Consider the following 18,956-nt stretch of genomic DNA (forward strand, 5'->3'; position numbering starts at 1 on the left):
GCATTTTAAAACCCATTCATGATAGTTATACTATAAAGGAGACAAAAATAATATTTAATATTTCATTTCTTTCTAGTCTTCAACTTTAAATACTATTGATTTAATTTAGAATGAGGATTTAAGCATGCCTAAATTGTTTGGGGGAAGAATACCAAGAAAGATATTTGTATTTGTCAAATTAGAAATAAATAAGAATATAGTCAATGTCTCAGGGAAATAAAAAAATATTTAACTTAACTTTTGGTCTTTGCCATTTTCCCCTTCCCAAAATGAATAAACAGTATTTTTACCAAGATTATATAAAAGATTTTGCATGCTCATAAAACTCCCCTTTTTTAAGGTGTATTAAATATATGCATGTTGTTGGGATTACTTGTCTTCACTGTATATAATTATAAAAAAAAACTATCACTCGTCTTTTCATTAGGAAGTAATGAAAATAATCAATTAATGATCAACTTCATTTTCACATCTTCCTGTTGTTAGCAAAGAGAAGGAGAATTGCAATCTCATGAACAAAGTCCTAAAATGCTGGACATCTAGAGGAGCGGACATCTGTGATCCTACTCTCTTACTACAGGAAACTTAAAATGCCGAGATTTCAAAGATTTGCTCCCAGCCCATGCAGCCCAGTCCGTGAGCACTATTTTGGCAGACTCGGCTTTATTTAGACTTCTCTTACCCCCTCTAGTGTTGGCAAAGCATACATGTCTGCTTAGCCAGTTACCTCACTGAACAAGAGCTGGGCTAAGTCCTGCCCATCTATGACATCACCCCCTTCTTCAACCACTGCGAGGTGAAGCTTTAACTTCAGACTTGGAGGTGGGCTGTGTGCACGAAACTGGAATGCTTTCCCTCTCTCACTCCTGCTTGGTCTAAAAGTGCTCTGAAACAGGACAAGCTCGCTGGCTACTGCAGCTGCTGTTGGCTTTGTGTGTTCTGGACCTGCCGAGGAAGGGGGTTGATTATTTCAGTTAACAATCAGTGGAATTACAGCTGGAGCTGGGCATTGTATATAGGATTTCCTTTTTTCTTCAGCTTTCTGGTAAGTGTTCCTTGTTTCTCTTTTTTTTTTATTTTTCCCACAAAGTTTGATCTTTTACTTTCCCACTATGAAATCTTCATCTAGGCTCTCAGCCATACAGATGAACGGTATGGTTGTAAACCAACAAATAAAAATGGATTTTACCCTATAACCCATACCTCGGAAGTTCCTTAAATCTATTTGCAAATGGATTAGTTTTGTCTTTATGGCATCCTATCCTTTGGAAAGACCAGTTTAGAAAATAGCAAGTTAAAAACTTGAATGTTTTGCTTATCCTGAACACTAAAAATTAAAATTCGGATTTTTCACTGTGCTAATGAAACGAAATGTTTGACAAACTTGGACTCTGCTGCATGTGTGGTATGATGGGCAATTGTCGTTTTTACAACTGTGAAAGGAAATCAATAAGCCTTCAGCACATAAGCAGGCAGGACATGAAAAGCATACGTCTTGCTCACAGCTACTTCTGTAGACTTATATGCTTTTGTAAAGGATTAACAGCTACACCTAGATTTTAAAGCTTGCATTGCTAGCCTACATTTCAGCTTTGAAGATTTCAGACTTGTGGATCACAACTATTTAATTCAACCCAGAGGAGAGTGAGACTTCCAAACCATATTCCTTCTCTACTATAATGCCAAAATTCATTGCTTGGACAAATGTAGTATGTGACTAGCATGGTAATTCATACAAAGTCCACTCAGAGAAACTAACAAAGCTAAGCTTTAGGGCTATGCATCATGCATGCAATAGGACCAGATTAACAAATCTACCCTCATCCCCTGCAAGAAAAAAAAAAAAAAAAACCTAAAAATTTCCATTCAATTTGTAAATAACATTCATTCAGCTAACAGCTAGACGCTAAAAATATTATGCTCCCCCTCCCCAAAAAATCTAAAAAGTAGCAAGAGGTATGAAAAAAAAAAGAATCTAGTATATTAAGTCTGTAACAAAATGGTTGCATCGAGGCAAACAGTGCAACAGGGCCCGATTCCCTAAATATCTTTTAGGTCTTTTTTTTTTTTATTTGGGAAGATCTTTTTCCTTCTTAAGGACAGTAAAAATCTAGATCTTAAAGAATAAGAAAATACATTTTTTTTCACAATTAAAAAAAGACAATTATATTTTTGAGGTTTAAAAATAAATTTAACTGCTTCTCTTTTTAGGAGCCACCATATGCATATATATGTAAAATTTATGACCACATATCTACATAAGTAAAAAATCAAAAGAACTGAAACAAAATAATCGCACCCAGTGGAAAACTGACTCATCTTTAGAAAAGCCTCATTTGGCATTCTGTTTAAGAAAATCAATTTTAGCTTGTCCCAAAGTAGTAGACGCATATTTGTTAGTGTGTGTGTGTGTATGTATGTGTATATATATGTATGTATATATACTGTTTAAAGTACCATGCATAAAATGTTACTCCATTTTTACATGCAAGGAATATTAAATCAGAGATAGCCTAATATACATAAAATCATAATTTACAGTACCATGTTTTTAAATATATGAAATAACATATAACAAGGAATACGCTTACCCAAATGTGATTCTATTTCTTAATTAATCAAATATAAATGAATTAATTTTGAAATAGCATTAAGCACATCAAATCCAACTTATTTTAAGTGGTAGCAAATGTATTAAAATGAGCAAATGAATGAAAATAATGAACTCATTATTGTTGTGTCAGGTATTGTTATCTATTGATTACTAATTTGGTTGAACAAGTCACTTCTCTGCTGACCCTTTTTAAGAAATCAATTATAGCCAATTCAGAACGTATTGTTAAAGACTTCCTACCCATTAATATTAGTCAAATATATAATTGGTGAGCATATAAAATCACATTTATTAAAATGAGTGAAATAATGAAAAATCCTGTCCACTGAGAGTGACAACAAAACACTAGGCATTCCTCTTTCAAGTGCTGATTAATGATCCTCAAATTCTATCAAAACTTTTCTAGAACCAAATGAAGCAGTGTGAAATAAATTTGGTTGAAATCTTGTGGCTGTCAGACTTTGTTAGCAGGCTATTAATTATCTTTATCCCAGTTTCTTCTCTAGACTGTATCACCCAATCAAACAGAAACTCCAATTATGCTCAGCATCTCCTGCCTTAGGACATAGAGCTCTAATGGAGGAACCTTTTAGTCCCTCAAGATGAAAACTACAATTACTAGTGTTAAAAATATTTAACTTCACCTTAGAGAAATTCTCTGTACTTCCCTCGGCCACATAACCCAACTCTTTCCCACCTCATTAGAATATGTTTAACAATTTCAAAACCTAGATGATTATCAAAGAATTTGCTTTAAATTTAGTTTTTATTTTGTGATAATGTCAAATATCTTTAAAAGTTCTCCCTTTTAAATAGATATTATTCAGTATAATATATTAATGCCTATATTCTAATTCTAGAAATTATTTATTTTATTTTGCTTAAAGTCAATATTTAAGAAAGTGTTCCTTTAAAAAAAATTGGTGGGTGGCCTACAAAACAAAGGATCAATCACAGAACTGGAGCTAATTGATCATTCTGAATACATCTTTTTAATTTTCTGAAATTCAAACCAATAGATTTAGAATGAATTATCAGTTTATCAGTATTATCAATTTAGAAAACCAAAGTTAAATATAATCAGTTTAGAAAGTAAAATTCAGTAAATCTTTTAAAGGCTGAAATTTCTTCCCCTTGTACTGTGCCCCCCCCACCTCCCATTCTTGCCCCCTGAGGCCTTCACTGTTCTTCTCAACAGGAGGCTTTGTTGTAATTAAAGCAGAGAAAAACTGGACAGCAGCAGCAAACATCTGACTTGTGGCTCCTAAAAGCAGGCTTCTTGTAGAGTGTACCACCCCCCAGTGGGCAAAAACTCTACATTAAACTCACAGAAATATCAGTCCAGAAAAATGTATTTTCTCTACAGAGAATAAACAGAAATATCTTACAGGTATTTATAATGTGCCATAATTTCAGGAAATTTCTAGAAGTCAACAATTTACCTCACTCCACTCCCCAAAGATTGGTTGAATTAAAAATACTATCATTCTATAATCAAAAGAGTTTATATTTCAGGATAGATTTTACAGTTCCAGAATATAGATAATGTAATTTAATACACATTTTGACATATCAACTAGATTAATAGCACAAAGCCATTTTCTAGTATGTGTATAAAATGGTTTTTAATTAATGTGGCCACTATTAAGCTATTTTTTACAGATAAGAAATTACAAATATCTTTTTTTTTTTAAATAGAAAGGATGAAACATTTAGCAACATAGCTAGAGTCTCACTTGTTTTGCATATGCACAATCTCTTTTTCTACCTCAAAACAAGTGTCAGGAATTTATGAAAGCCCTTTCCAGGTATTGCTCCACTGAAATTGGAGGCTGGGAGAAATTGCTCTCACTTGATAAGACAATGATAGCTTTTGTTCTTTATTCTTTTTACTTTAGATGTGGGCAAGTTACCTTGGCAACTTGGAGAAGAAAAGCTGAGTCCACATTTAGTTAAACACAATTTTTGAATTATACCACTTTTTTAAAAATCAATTATTATTTGGTGTAGTCTTGTTGCTTTTTTTAATCAACACCATGTCACGTGACATAAGAAAACAAAATTCATTTTTTTTTTCTAATTTTGGAACTCTTAAGTAACAATAAATGTCACAAACTAAAAACCTATCAAATTTGATTTGTCCAATACAATAAACTGTATAATTTATTCTAAGAGCATATTTGTGATTTAATGTAAATTGAAATGGAATTAGCATTACATGGATTGAAGTAAGTACTCCTCAAAAACTCTTTAAAAAATCAACAGATATGTCACTTTTATAAACTCTCAAACTTATTCAGTTTGACTTTCTCCAAAGGAAGTAGCAGCCCCACTTTTGCTGTGATAGTTTTTCTTTCTGTTTAAATCTAATATATTGTGATGGAAGTAACATCCCAGTTTACTATTTTTTTGCTGTTTTTTGTTTTAAGGATGCCCCATTTAACTATACAAGCCAAAGTAAATGAAATAAGATCAGGTTCATTGATCACAGATTTAATGGGGGAAAGAATCAGTAATATAAAAAGAGAAAATAGCATTATTTTAATTATTATATTCAATTTTACATAAAACAAAGGAAAAAATCTTTTTTGAGTATAAAATTGCCTAGAAATTAGTCTAAAAGAACACATTGCTTCTTTTACATCTCAGCAAACCCTTTAGACTTCATGACTCTCAAGAGAAGAGTTAGAGGTCCTTCTGCTTGCCTAGCATTAAACAAAAGAATGGTAACTTTCCTGAAATCTGATGATCGTGGAAAATTTAACTACTAGACAAGGTGCTTAGAAAGCATTTTGTTGTCACCATCAACTAACCTTATGTTCTCCATTTTTAAGATTAACCATGTATCTACTTGCTTTTAAATACTACTTGGTGCTGCAATAACTTAGTTTACATGGTTTTGATCATTTTGTTAAGCTTTCTCACTGCAACTGAAGGCTTCATAAACAAATTACTTTCCTAATCCTCTGCATATGTGCCAGGTTACCAAGAGCATTTTATAAAAACAAAGTGAGTTCTATCAAGCCTGTTTTCTTTTACCTTGGACTGCATTCACAAAAATAATGCAAGTAATTTGAATTAGAAGTTCTATAAGTAAATTTCTTCTTGGCTTTAATATGGAAAAAAATATATAGTTTACCATTTTAGGAGAATATTTTCTGAAGATAATTAAAAGGAAACCATAATAAGAAAGACCCATAATCTTTACATTATGCATGGAAGTTGAAAGGAAAATAGGAATAGATAGCATTTTAAGTAATCAAAGTCAATGATTACTTATTACAGAATATTTAATATTACAGAATATTTAAAATAAAAAATAGTAAATAATGGATATGGGAAATTGGCACTAACTTCATATAGGCTATGGCCTCATTTTAACACAAATGCCAATATTTCAAAATACTAATCCTCTGTGTGTGTGTGTATATGTATATGCATGTAGATAGACAAAATGTGTGTATATGTACACACATATATATATAAACACACATGTATAATCTCTGCAGTTGCTTACTTGTTTACAAATATTAGTTGGCTACAATTTCTTAAATTACATTCGTTTTCCTCAAATATCTTCCTCCATATTTTTTTTGGTGAAATGTTTATGAAGCTTTTATGTAGAGAAATTTCACTGATCCCTATATCCAAAAGAATAACTAAATTTTATTTAAAAATAATTGAACAGGAAAATATTCCAAATATACTACAAAGATAGATACATGATGGTATAGTGATTGGCTTTTTATCCTTATTATAATTTCAATGTTACAATAAAGTTTGGATAACAAAAGCATTTTTTAAAATAAAGGTAAAATATTCCTTTAACTAGACTCCCATTTATTTTTCCCTAAGTTACTCCGTTAACAACATTTAAAAAAAAAAAGAAGATTGATTCTTTTTTGTTCAAATTTAATAGGCTCTTTCAAGACCATGAATCCATAAAAGGCTCTGAATTTGATGTTGTGAAAACCTGCCCACAGTGTCTATACCAGCAGGGGTCATTTTTCTTTTCATCATGCAGACTCAACCATAATGACTCTATGTCAGTGACTATGTAGAGAGAGCTCAAGAAGAGGGAGCTTGGCAGCAGGATACCCAGATTCTATGTGGATAGATCACTATAGCCTTTGATATGCAAAAGGTATTGTTTTGAGCTATAGTTTCAAATATAAAAGGGAAGTTCGAGATATCAAACACAATCAAATCCTGAATTGAACTGTTTTCACTTTAAGTAAGGGGTAGGAATGGGAGGGAAGTTTTAAACTTAATCCACATATTTGAAACTGTGTCTTTCTTCTCTGAAGAGATTTGCTTTTTTTTTTTTCCCTATTTTTTTTTTTTCTCTTTGTTTTGATGAAATTTAGGGAAAAAAGAAAGACTGGTTCTAAGAACTTAATGAGCTTTAGTGTTCCCAATTTAATCCCAAATTATTATCACTATTGTATTAGTGGTAAATGTAGGTTTGCATATCAAATGGGGCCAGGAGGAAGCAATTTTAAAAGTGAAAAGGTAAAGTAAATACATTGGTCTTTTTCTTTTCCCAACTAAAGTGTAACTGATTTTCTTTTTCTGTACAGCGAGTGTTCAAATGAATGCAAGACAGAGTTTGATTCCAAGTCAACTCTGTTCCTAGTTAGGCAAATAATTAAAGATGTTCTCTTTTATCTTTGGTTATTGATATTGGCGACATCCTATGGTGCATGTTCTGGATAAGCCTGCTTGAAGAGTAGAAGTGGGGAGAGGGCATCAACTTTTTTTTTTTTTTTTTCTTATACTAACCCAGTGATTTCATCATCTCAGTTTCAGAATTCTGTTAGATTGCTCTGGAAAATATGAAATATTTGACTTGTTGACTCATTCATCAGATTCTAAGTTACTGTTTTCTTGATTGTTTTTAATCAGTTTCTAATAATATTTAACAGAAAAATAATTATTTTCTAAGAAGCATAAATTACTTAATAATCTTAATATCTTTAAAATCATTTTATTTTCATGCTTATGAAATGTTTACTGCAAATAGTTCTAAAAGAAGTTTGCAATCATGATCTCAGTAGCTTGCATTGCCAAATGAGTAAGAGGCAAATATTTTCAAGAAAACCGAGTACTATAATTCAAAAATTCCCAAACAAGTTTGAAAGGCACCAAATTCAAACGACACATTGCGAAATGAAGCATTTAAAGTTTCCGCTGTAGGTACTTTGCAATATTCATTAGACACTGCTTTATACTCTCCCTATAAACTGCTTTTCTCAGTTCAAGCTTAAGTCATAAATCAAATATATCTGTATTTTTGAAAAAAAAAAACCCAAAAAACTTTAATTCTATTTAACCAATCTGAGTTTCTTATAAAATTAAATTCAATGGCATTTAAAAAGAAAGTATTTTTTGTGGTTAGTTTTTTGTTTGTTTTTTGCTTAGAACCAAAAATAAACAGCTCATTTTTAACATACTGCTTCTCTATAAGGTTCGAATTCTGAAACAGCTGCTCTCCTTGTTGGATGTCATGTAATGACTATGGGGAAAAGTAAATTACTGCTACTCTAACCCTTAATTTTAGGGTCAAGCATCTCTGTTTCAGAAAGATGCTCTTCCTCGGACAGAACACACCTATAAGAGTGACCTTTCACAAAGACAGTAAACAAAAGAACAGCCTGCCTTATTAGCCAGTGGCCAAAATAATGCCATCACTAGCATTACTGATCTCAGCAGGCAGACTTTTCTTTGGAAAAAGGGCATTTATCCTAATGATTATGTTTGAAAAAGTGGAGAAATGCACCATCAAATTTTAATGAAATTTGTTACCTATCATTACAATGTGTTAAATTTAATAAAAGATCTTTCAGTCCCAAATGCACAATTTTAAAACTACTAGAAATATACTGAGAAAAACCTGATATATTCATCTGAGACAATAATTAAGCCTTTGACTTCCATATTTCCTTTTGGCCAAGACCTGCCTAGGTTTCCAGACTGCCAATTAAGGACCACAAACACCTCTAATGAGCTAGGGACTTGGAATTCACATTATGTAGGTGGGAAAATTAAAGAAAAAATAAAAAGGCAATATCAGACTTGATCCTAAGCAAATGAGAAGAATTTTAAAAGAGACACTTTTCAAATATTTGTTAAAATTATGGTGGAAAATATGAATGTTTATAAAACACCTAGAAATTTGTAGTATTTAGGTTATATTTGTTTCATATATTTGCTTATATATTCAATATACATTTAGAATTATGCCTGTATGCCTTTAGACTTTTAAAATTTTGATAGTAGTAAGGTAAAGATGAGGTGAGGCTTCATTTTTTAAAGAAACATTGCTTCATATTTACCAAAATAAAATATTTTTATGGAATATTGATTGAACCTAATTCAGTTACCATTATTTTGGAGAAGTAGAATAGTGAACATAAAAAGAAGCAAATGACAAATCTATAAATTTCAGTTGCTTTCTACCAAATACTAGGCCAAGACATCTGTTGATTATGTAAATAACAGAATTAAATTAACCCTTAAAAATCTTTTAGTATGTGAGTGCACAATGTTATCAGTGGTTCACTAAGCTTTGTTTGTTTTCACAGGTTAATTAATTGACCGAGGATTTTTTAGAAGACATATTTGGAAGAAATATAGCTTGTTCTCTTTTTTATTTATCCAGAAGAACATCTAAATTTCATTTTCTTTCTTGTCTCAAAAAAGAAAATCTATGCTTCTGTGACAAGACGAAATACTCCATCAGAAATTTAGAAAAATTACAAAAAAGCAAAAACTGGAAATAGCTATTTCACTGCAGGTATGCAGACCTCAGGATATAGCTACTCAACAAAGTTTATACTTGGGTAACTTTATACAGGAAGAGAATTTGGGGGGGCAACTGCCTGAAAAACCTATTATTATATAGGCCTTAACATCATGAATGGTTTTCTTCATGTGGATCTGAAATCACTATCTCTGACACTACACAGAAGAGGATATAAGAATTTCAAAGAAAGCAACTTCCATTAAGGCATTAAACTATACAAAAGAAACTCTTGACACAGAGATTCTATTTGAAGGGGAAAAAACATATAGGAAGCCATGTATTGCACATAGTAACAGGAAGCTGAATTGTTTCCATCCTACAATCTAATGCACTTGTCGACCATGATGAACAACTGCTGGAATGTTCACTGAGAACAGTGAGCCTTGTCAGGAGGTATATGCTGCAGAGCACCCTTCAAATAAACAGTCAAGAAGCAACTTCATGGACTGAACAAGAAAAGCCTTCTCCAGGAAACCAATTTATGCCACTGGATCCCTGTCAGCACAGATTTTACTTAAATCTCTAAATAAGGTAGGGAAGATATTAATGTATTTTATTTTCATTCATGAAAGGATGAAAAGAAAATCTTACATAGCCCAATCCTGCATGTAAAATTATGATACACAAATACCACTGCAAATATCTATTTTTTAACTACCATGGAAGCTGAATAATGTTTGGGAATTTAAAATGTGATTATTATGTAAGAGGGATTCATAATGCTAACAGCCCATAGTAGTAAAATGCCAGTTTTGTTTTGATGTAGAAGGACATACCTGTTTATATTTTTTAAAATTATATGAAAGTGTGGATCCATTAAATATGGGTCATAGAACTCAAAAACAAGATGTGATGGAGGAGAAAGAAATTGTAATATGAAATTATTCACAGCATTTAAGAGTTGGAAGGGATCTTAGAGATGATTTTACCTATTCTGTCATTTTGAAATTTTGATACCCACAGAAAGAGAATGGCTTTCCCAAGACCCTATAAGTAATAAAGGACAGAACCAGGATTTGAACCCAGGTTTTTTGACCCCTGACTGATACTTTGTTGTTATTGTTGTTGTTGTTACTTTCCCCTTTTACTTCACTATAATCTGCTGTTACCCCTGAAATGGAATTTTGTATCCAGTTATGTGGGAAAGTATTCGCAACATAAACTTTTCTCAAACACTATGCTGTTTATTTTTTTTCCTCTAGAATTTGTCTTTTAAAAACTATCTTAACAATGAGAACAAAAGAAATAGGTGATTTCCCTTACCAGATTCTAGTATACCACCAAAAGATAATTTTAATTATTTCAGATTACTTTTGTTAGAATGGGAACTTTCTATATTTTTGTTTATATTTTGATCAATTTCTATCACTGTAGAATGATTAAGTCTCCTGAATACTTGGTCATTGGGACCATGCAAAAGTACTGTATTCAAGGACAAAAAGTTGTGCATTGTAAGTAATAAGACTCAAATTCTAAAGAAAGAAATTTAGACATTGCTTTAACTTAACCATTGACTGAGGACCCTAATTAATCAAATCCGTAATACTTGGACAACTTATCAATACATAATGATGTAGTTATTTTGATATAAAAAGACTTAAGTCAACAACAATAGTTGTTTTATATATTAAAAGCATTTATCTAAGGTAGCATTATATTATCATATTCATTAAAGATAGAGTATAACAAATCTGTTAAAAAAGGTAAAGGTAAAGTAAAGACCATAAACACTGAGTAATCTTTAAGTAATAAGTAATATAAACTCTAAAGATTTTTTCTGATACTTGTTTTTAATATCAGCATTGTGATTTCTAACTGCTGACTGAGTTACTATTCTCTTTTTTCATTTTTCCATCTTGTAGGGCACTGAAATCAAGAGAAAAGGATTTCTGTGAAGACTTCAACACTGCTGACCATGATCAATCCAACCTGGAGCATCTTTCTAATTTGGACTAAAATAGGGCTATTCCTTAAAATAGCACCCCAATCAGTCATGGCCAAATCCTGCCCTTCTGTGTGTCGCTGTGATGCAGGATTCATTTATTGTAATGATCGTGAGCTAACATCCATTCCTACAGGAATCCCAGAGGATGCTACAACCCTCTACCTTCAGAACAATCAAATAAATAATGCAGGGATTCCTTCAGAGCTAAAAAACTTACTAAAAGTAGAAAGAATATACTTATACCACAACAGTTTAGATGAGTTTCCAACTAACCTCCCAAAATATGTTAAAGAATTACATTTACAAGAAAACAATATAAGGACCATTACTTATGATTCACTGTCAAAAATTCCTTATCTAGAAGAACTGCATTTGGATGATAACTCTGTTTCAGCTGTTAGCATTGAAGATGGAGCCTTCCGGGATAACAACTATCTCAGACTGCTTTTTCTATCCCGGAATCACCTTAGCACCATTCCCTGGGGTTTACCTAGGACTATAGAAGAATTGCGCTTAGATGATAATCGGATATCCACAATTTCATCACCATCTCTTCAAGATCTTACTAGCTTAAAACGGCTGGTTTTAGATGGAAATCTATTAAATAACCATGGATTAGGAGACAAAGTCTTCATGAATCTCGTCAATTTAACAGAATTGTCATTGGTTCGAAATTCCCTTACTGCCGCACCAGTAAATTTGCCAGGAACAAACCTGAGAAAGCTTTATCTTCAAGAAAACCACATCAATCGGGTGCCACCAAATGCTTTTTCTTATCTTAGGCAATTGTACCGATTAGATATGTCCAATAATAACCTAAGTAACTTACCTCAGGGCATCTTTGATGATCTGGATAACATAACTCAATTGTTTCTTCGAAACAACCCATGGTACTGTGGTTGCAAAATGAAATGGGTACGAGACTGGTTACAGTCTTTACCAGTGAAAGTTAATGTCCGTGGTCTTATGTGCCAAGCACCAGAAAAAGTTCGTGGAATGGCTATAAAGGACCTCAACACAGAACTATTTGATTGTAAAGACAGTGGGATTGTAAGCACCATTCAGATAACTACTGCAACCCCCAACACACTATATCCTGCTCAAGGACAGAGGCCAGTTTCAGTGACCAAACAACCTGACATAAAGAATTCCAAACTCAATAAGGACTATCGTACCACAGTGAGTCCAGTGAGGAAAATTATTACAATTACTGTGAAATCTGTAAGCACTGAGACTATTCGTATTTCTTGGAAACTTGCACTACCAATGACTGCTTTAAGACTCAGTTGGCTCAAACTGGGTCACAGTCCTGCATTTGGATCTATAACTGAAACAATAGTCACGGGAGATAGGAATGAATACTTAGTCACAGCCCTCGAGCCAGATTCACCATATCGAGTATGCATGGTTCCCATGGAAACCAGTAATCTCTATCTCTCTGATGAAACCCCAGTTTGTATAGAAACTGAAACTGCACCCCTAAAAATGTACAATCCCACAACAACCCTCAACAGAGAACAAGAGAAAGAACCTTACAAAAATTCCAATCTACCTTTGGCTGCCATTATCGGGGGTGCTGTGGCACTAGTGGCCATTGCATTGCTTGCTTTGGTGTGCTGGTATGTGCACAGAAATGGATCCCTCTTCTCAAGGAACTGTGCTTATAGTAAAGGGAGGAGGAGAAAAGATGACTATGCTGAAGCTGGAACTAAGAAGGACAACTCCATCCTGGAAATCAGGGAGACTTCTTTTCAGATGTTACCAATAAACAATGAACCAATATCTAAGGAGGAGTTTGTAATACACACCATATTTCCACCTAATGGAATAAATCTGTATAAAAGTAACCACAGTGAAAGCAGTAGTAACAGAAGCTACAGAGACAGTGGTATTCCAGATTCTGATCATTCCCATTCATGATACTGAGAAACTCAATAGACTTTATTTTGGTTTTTTTTTTTAAACCCAAGGGAGGTGACTGTGGGTACCTGTTCTACTGCTAAACACTGGATTAAAGACTGAAAAAAAGCAATGTACTGTACATTTGCCATATAATTTATATTTAAGAACTTTTTATTAAAAGTTTCAAATTTCAGGTTACTGCTGCGATTAATGTAGTGGAGATACCTGACCACAATTCTATATTTTAGTATTTTTTAGTAATTTGTACTGTATTTTCCTTGCAAATATTGAAGTTACAAACCATTTACTTTTGTGTTCTACTGAGTAATATGACTTGTTGACTGTGAAAGTGAATTTTCTTGCTGTGTTGAACAATCAGGACTTTGCATTCACTTGAGATCCTTGTAGTATAAGCACAGGCCATTTTCCACTTTGGTATTAATAAAACATAAAAACTGGCTGATTGAGAAAAAATATAATTGCAAACATTCACAAAACAATGTGCAGGCTATCAAATATGTACACCCCAATGCAACTCAATAAACAGAAGTTTGTGAAGTAATGGGCAATATCAACTTTCTGAATATCACCATTTGATCTCTAAGCAAATGACATCCCCCTTTAAAAAAAAAGACAGAAAGTATTCCTTCTATACACGAATGAAATTGATTGCATGAAAGCAAGACTTTGAAGCCTATTAATTAAATGAAATACTTAATAAGGCTTCAAAACACCACCACATACCAAAATATAACTGGTCTTCCAATTATGAGAAAATATATTTAGGAAATTCAAAAGAGCTATCTTGCACGAAATAATCACTAATATCAGAACTGCAGTTTGGTTTTATATACACTACCATTCTGTTTTTTGCAAAAGTGAATTTTAAACACATAATTTATAATTCTCTATAAGCTGTTATTCTGAAAGGGACACCAATGCTGATATCCTAGCCTAATAAACAATAAGAGGTAGAGTTATATAATAAGCATTTCCCTTGACAATCCAGATTAAGTAGTACTTAATTTAAGTAAGTGTGAATTTTAAAAATGAATATTAGATCTCAAATTTAGTTCTGGTATCTATGAGATGTTTTCACACTGTACATAAATATGCTCAATTTGTTTTCACTATGATCAAGAATACTGCCCATTACTATCACAGTTTTCTAGAAATTACATGATAAACTTGTAACATTTATTTCTAGCTGCCTACTGAATTGTGAGCTATTTCTTGTTTAAAAACCAAGCCACCCTTCTGTTACCATGATTGTTTTGTTTTGTTTTGTTTTTTTAATTTTTCAACTAAAAACCAAAGTGCATTGTACGCCCTTTGGCCAGTCTTGTATGTGCCTTGATCCAACGCTACATGTATTCAGCTTTTAAAACTCGACAAATTTTTCATACACCCTTAACTATGAAAAATATTGGTCTTAATGCTGAATAAAATTTAAAAAAATAAGGACAGAACAATTGTATTTGCTTTTTCCAAATTATATCACTGAATTGAGGTAAAATAGTAAACAATTCAATGATTTCCTAAAGCATCCCATGCATAATGATAACATAAAGAGATAGGATTTTTTTTTTTTAATCTGGGACTTGAATTTGTACTCCACTTTACTCAGAAGTACTCAAAGGGCTTCACCCTTAGATGTGTTCTACTAACATATTTTTAGATTTTTTTGTTATTATATTAGATGGAAGATGAAAAGTGATCTCCCAGAGTGAACATTTAAAATGTTAAAGAAATAATACCCCCTTCCAAATGCAAGCATGTATGCCTATCAGTTCAGTAGATGCTACAACGTGTATCTTCTTTTGGGAAATAGAATATATAATTGGTCTAAAATGGATCAGAAATGCTTTATTAAAACTCAAAAGGCTCACACTGTCCCACTCCCTTTACTTGACTTTACTTTCGTAGAGGATAGCTTTTTCCAGGATCTGTTTGATACATTGAGACAAATTATTAAATATGGGAAGAGGTTACTAAGAAACATTTTGTACTCATTTTTAATGGGATAATTACCAAAATGATCATTCTATCAAAATCATTCATATATGATTCTATAAGAAGTCAAGAAAAAGACTAGATTTCTTTAAGTGCCTTGAAATCTATGAAATTATTTTCTATAAAAAGTATATAGCACAATAGCAAGTTTAGAATAAGCTTTTCAAGGGCACAGAGAATTTAGCCTTGTGTATTAATATATGCCTTTTTTCCAAGTTTTGACCTATGTTATTGATCATATCTTCATCTAGGATGAAATAGGAATATTTCTTTTTATCAAAAGTGTGAAGAGGACTAGCAGTTATAAGAAAAAAAGCTGGGATAATGATATTCTTTTTCTAAGATTATTCTAGAATATCCAAGTAATCTAAGGATATTAGAATATTCTAAATTTCTCTTGGGGAAAAAAAAATCTCTTTCTCTCTCTCTCTCCCTGGTAAACTTTCAAGGTGCAAGTTTTGCCCCAAAGGACACTAGATAAATTGAAAACCAATTACCAAGAAGGTTAATATTTAAAATTCCTATTGACAAAAATAGGTCTCCAAATTTGGCAGTAATGTAGAAAATACAGCAAAGAACTGTCTAAGCTTGAAAATTTATGACCTATGCATTTTAACAAGAATACATCTGGGAAGCCAAAACAAAAGAGAGGGGGGGAAATTTCTCCCTAGCTGAATGTTCAACAAAGTCAAAAAATTGCTTTTTGGAACCCTCACTTGAAGCTGCATTAAATCACTGTATTTCAATTCCCCTTTCATATTTAGAACAACAGTGCTCTATTTTTCAGACATGTCTGTTTTAAAAGTATTCCCTCGTGCTATAAGAACTAAAAAATTCTACTTTACTATCCTTCTGGTTTCTAACTAAAGCATATTTTGTATCTGTACACTAACATGACAGTTTTCATGAAAGCATGAGCTTAAAAACATTCTAAAGAGAAGCATATATCATGGTTTGAAGCACTTGAAACTGCAGACATTACAAGAGTCAAACCACTACTGAATTTACTTCAATAGCAGCTCATTTACCTGTTGTTAAAAATTGTATTAACTTTTTTTCTCTCTCTTATTTAGAGTTCCTACTTAAATAAGAAGAGTAGATACTTTTATTTCAGAGTAGCCTCTGAATTGTCATTGTTGGGTTGGGTGGTTGTTTCTTTTGGGGAAGGGGGTGGTGGTAAAGGAAATGTTTATATGTTATTTTGTGTTTGAGAGTTTTCAAATACTTCCAACTTCATAAGCATTTGAATTTCATAGGATATATCATTCCCATTTGCCTAGAATCATAGATATTCAGGGTTGTTAGAGACCTCTAACATTATCTGAATAAAAATTCCCTTATAACTTCATCCAGAATTGGTCATTCACTGCTTAAAGACCTCCAATGATATTCACTGACTCCCAATGAAGCCCATTTAATTTTTCATACCTCTTGTTATGAAATAACTCCTTTTATTTATGAGTTAGGAAATAACTCAGATATTATTATCTGAGGGTAATAGTAAGTACAATGGGAAGAGTGGTAAATCTAGAGTCAGATACATAGTCTGTGTTCAAATCCTGGCTCTTCCAAGGTCACTGTATGATTTAGGGCAATTCACAACCTTTATGGGCCTAATTTTTCCCAATTACAAAATCAGGATATGGACTAAATGATCCTCCAAGGTCTTTTCCAGCTCCAAGTCTATAATCTCTTGACTAAATGATTTAAAATCCCTATACAGTTTATGGGATTTTTTTGTTTACTTTTTAGGTTTGGAGGGAGAAGCAATCTAGGTTGAGTGACTTGCCCAGGGTAGCACAGCTAGTCAGTAGCTAAGGTTACACTTGATCTCATGTCCTCCTGATTCCAGGACCAATGCTTTATCTACTTCACTAAATAGCTCTGCCCTCCCCTTCCCCCATATCTAGTTTGACGGCAATGATCCCGTAACCTACCTTTCTGAAAATTCTACTTTCTATTCTTTAATCAATAAATTAGTATGTACTGAATGGCTATAGTATAGATGATATTGTACTTATATCAAAAGCACAAAAGAATTATTATATGATAATCCCTGTTCACAGAAGATAGGTAATTTTTCTAACTTTTCCCCTTATGGAATTACCATTGTCACAAAGATGATACATATCCATAGCAATTTTGTCAGACATAAAATGCAATATACAAATACTAAGTCAAAAAGCAAGCATTGCCCTAAGAAAGATAACAATAGAATGAGCTGCTTTTTCCTTATTGGAGAACTTTGACTTCAGTCAAAGTTGACTGATCACTTGTAAAAAATGCTATAAAGGATATTCTAATTCTTGAGCATGTTAACCTAGATGGCTCCTGAAGTTTCTTCCAAATCTGAGATTTTATGATTAGTGTGTTTGGAAAGCTTTGTCTGGCCTGCCATGTATCTTGTACATTCCACTCAGGTTCAGCTCTAATTGCTAGGATTTTTTTCCCTTCCATTCCTTCTATTCTTTATTACTTCCACTCATCACTTTAAAACTTCTATTCACTGGGGCCAAATCTCTGTCTGAAACCTTATCACTTCTCAAGGTTTTTTAAGTAGGTGAAGTCAGCCTAAAATATTAAGAGAACCTTAAAGAGAAAAGTAAGAATTTGAAGAAGATAACAAGGATATTGAAGTATTATTTGTAAAGCATTTTGCATCCGTTAAGAACTATAAAAATTTTATTATAATAGAAACAAGAATTCTAAGAAACACAGACGTGTATAGAAATGAGTCCTCAGTTCCTTTACATGGTACTGATGGGGATTAAATTATGATTTCAAAAGCATACAATCAGTGCCAGGATTCCACCTGAAGATTTTTCTAGATAAATAATAACAATACAAATTCAGGAAAATATGCCAGTTCCATATTAAGATCATCTATACTTTCATCTTCCTACTAGCAAGCTTCTCCCAAATAATCATTTGTTATCTTAGGTTTTCCAAGAGATTCTTTATATTATATATAAATATAATATATTCTTTATATTCCATGAATACTACCTTGAGAGGCACAAACTCATCCCATTTGTGATGTTCAACAGATTTGAACTTAGCATTTTAGAAATAAAACATTCAGCAGTAAAATGTTAGGCTGAATTCACTATAGCACCTTTTTATAACCCCACTGTATCTTATGAGAGCCATAGCATAATGGCATTGAAATGCTATTTTCTTGAAGTATATGTCCAAGATCTGGTGCAGAATTTAAAACAGAGAACCTATGAGAGAACTACTAGCTATCATAGAAGGAGAAAGAAATCCTAAGGTTGCTAACCAAATAAGTGTCCAATGCAGTTTTCAAATGTTTTCTTGGCAGTGAACTGCCTGGGACATATAGAACAACTGGTATTTATTACAGATTTGTACTTCTTAGCTGGGGCACCACAGAAACAATATCTAGGAATTATTAAAGAGATTGTGTACTGACCTCTTTTTAAATGATATCCTTAACTTATAACAAAAATGGGGATGTGCTTTGATGGAATGTAATTATAAACAATGAAATCTAAGTATTGAATCAAAGATAGCAGTGTTTGATATTAAATAACTATTCCAAGGATATGAAACAAAATCTGTTAGTAAAACCCATTCACTGGTACTTAAATTTAAAGTCTGTTAGTGATATTTGGAAACATTTAAACTAATTTATTGAATATATCTTGTATTAAGGT

The 18,956-nt window shown here is 32.5% G+C and overlaps 2 protein-coding genes across 4 annotated transcripts in view; one reads left to right on the plus strand and one right to left on the minus strand.

The window, feature by feature from the left end:
- MACROD2 (mono-ADP ribosylhydrolase 2) overlaps window positions 1–18,956 on the minus strand; it is a 2,209,416-nt gene that overhangs the window by 1,890,979 nt on the left and 299,481 nt on the right. The window lies entirely within an intron of this gene.
- On the plus strand, window positions 519–14,738 carry FLRT3 (fibronectin leucine rich transmembrane protein 3). The gene is made up of 3 exons (XM_051975900.1): window positions 519–1,045; window positions 9,199–9,950; window positions 11,282–14,738. The coding sequence occupies exon 3, from the start codon at window positions 11,335–11,337 to the stop codon at window positions 13,282–13,284; it is 1,950 nt and encodes a 649-aa protein (XP_051831860.1). The 5' UTR covers window positions 519–1,045; window positions 9,199–9,950; window positions 11,282–11,334; the 3' UTR covers window positions 13,285–14,738.

The sequence above is a fragment of the Antechinus flavipes genome, chromosome 2 (genome assembly GCF_016432865.1).
Source record: "Antechinus flavipes isolate AdamAnt ecotype Samford, QLD, Australia chromosome 2, AdamAnt_v2, whole genome shotgun sequence".
NCBI classification, from domain to species: domain Eukaryota; kingdom Metazoa; phylum Chordata; class Mammalia; order Dasyuromorphia; family Dasyuridae; genus Antechinus; species Antechinus flavipes.

Excerpts from the sequence above, each read along its gene's own strand:
- FLRT3 (XM_051975900.1), top strand. The coding sequence starts at position 11,335 with ATGATCAATCCAACCTGGAGCATCTTTCTAATTTGGACTAAAATAGGG.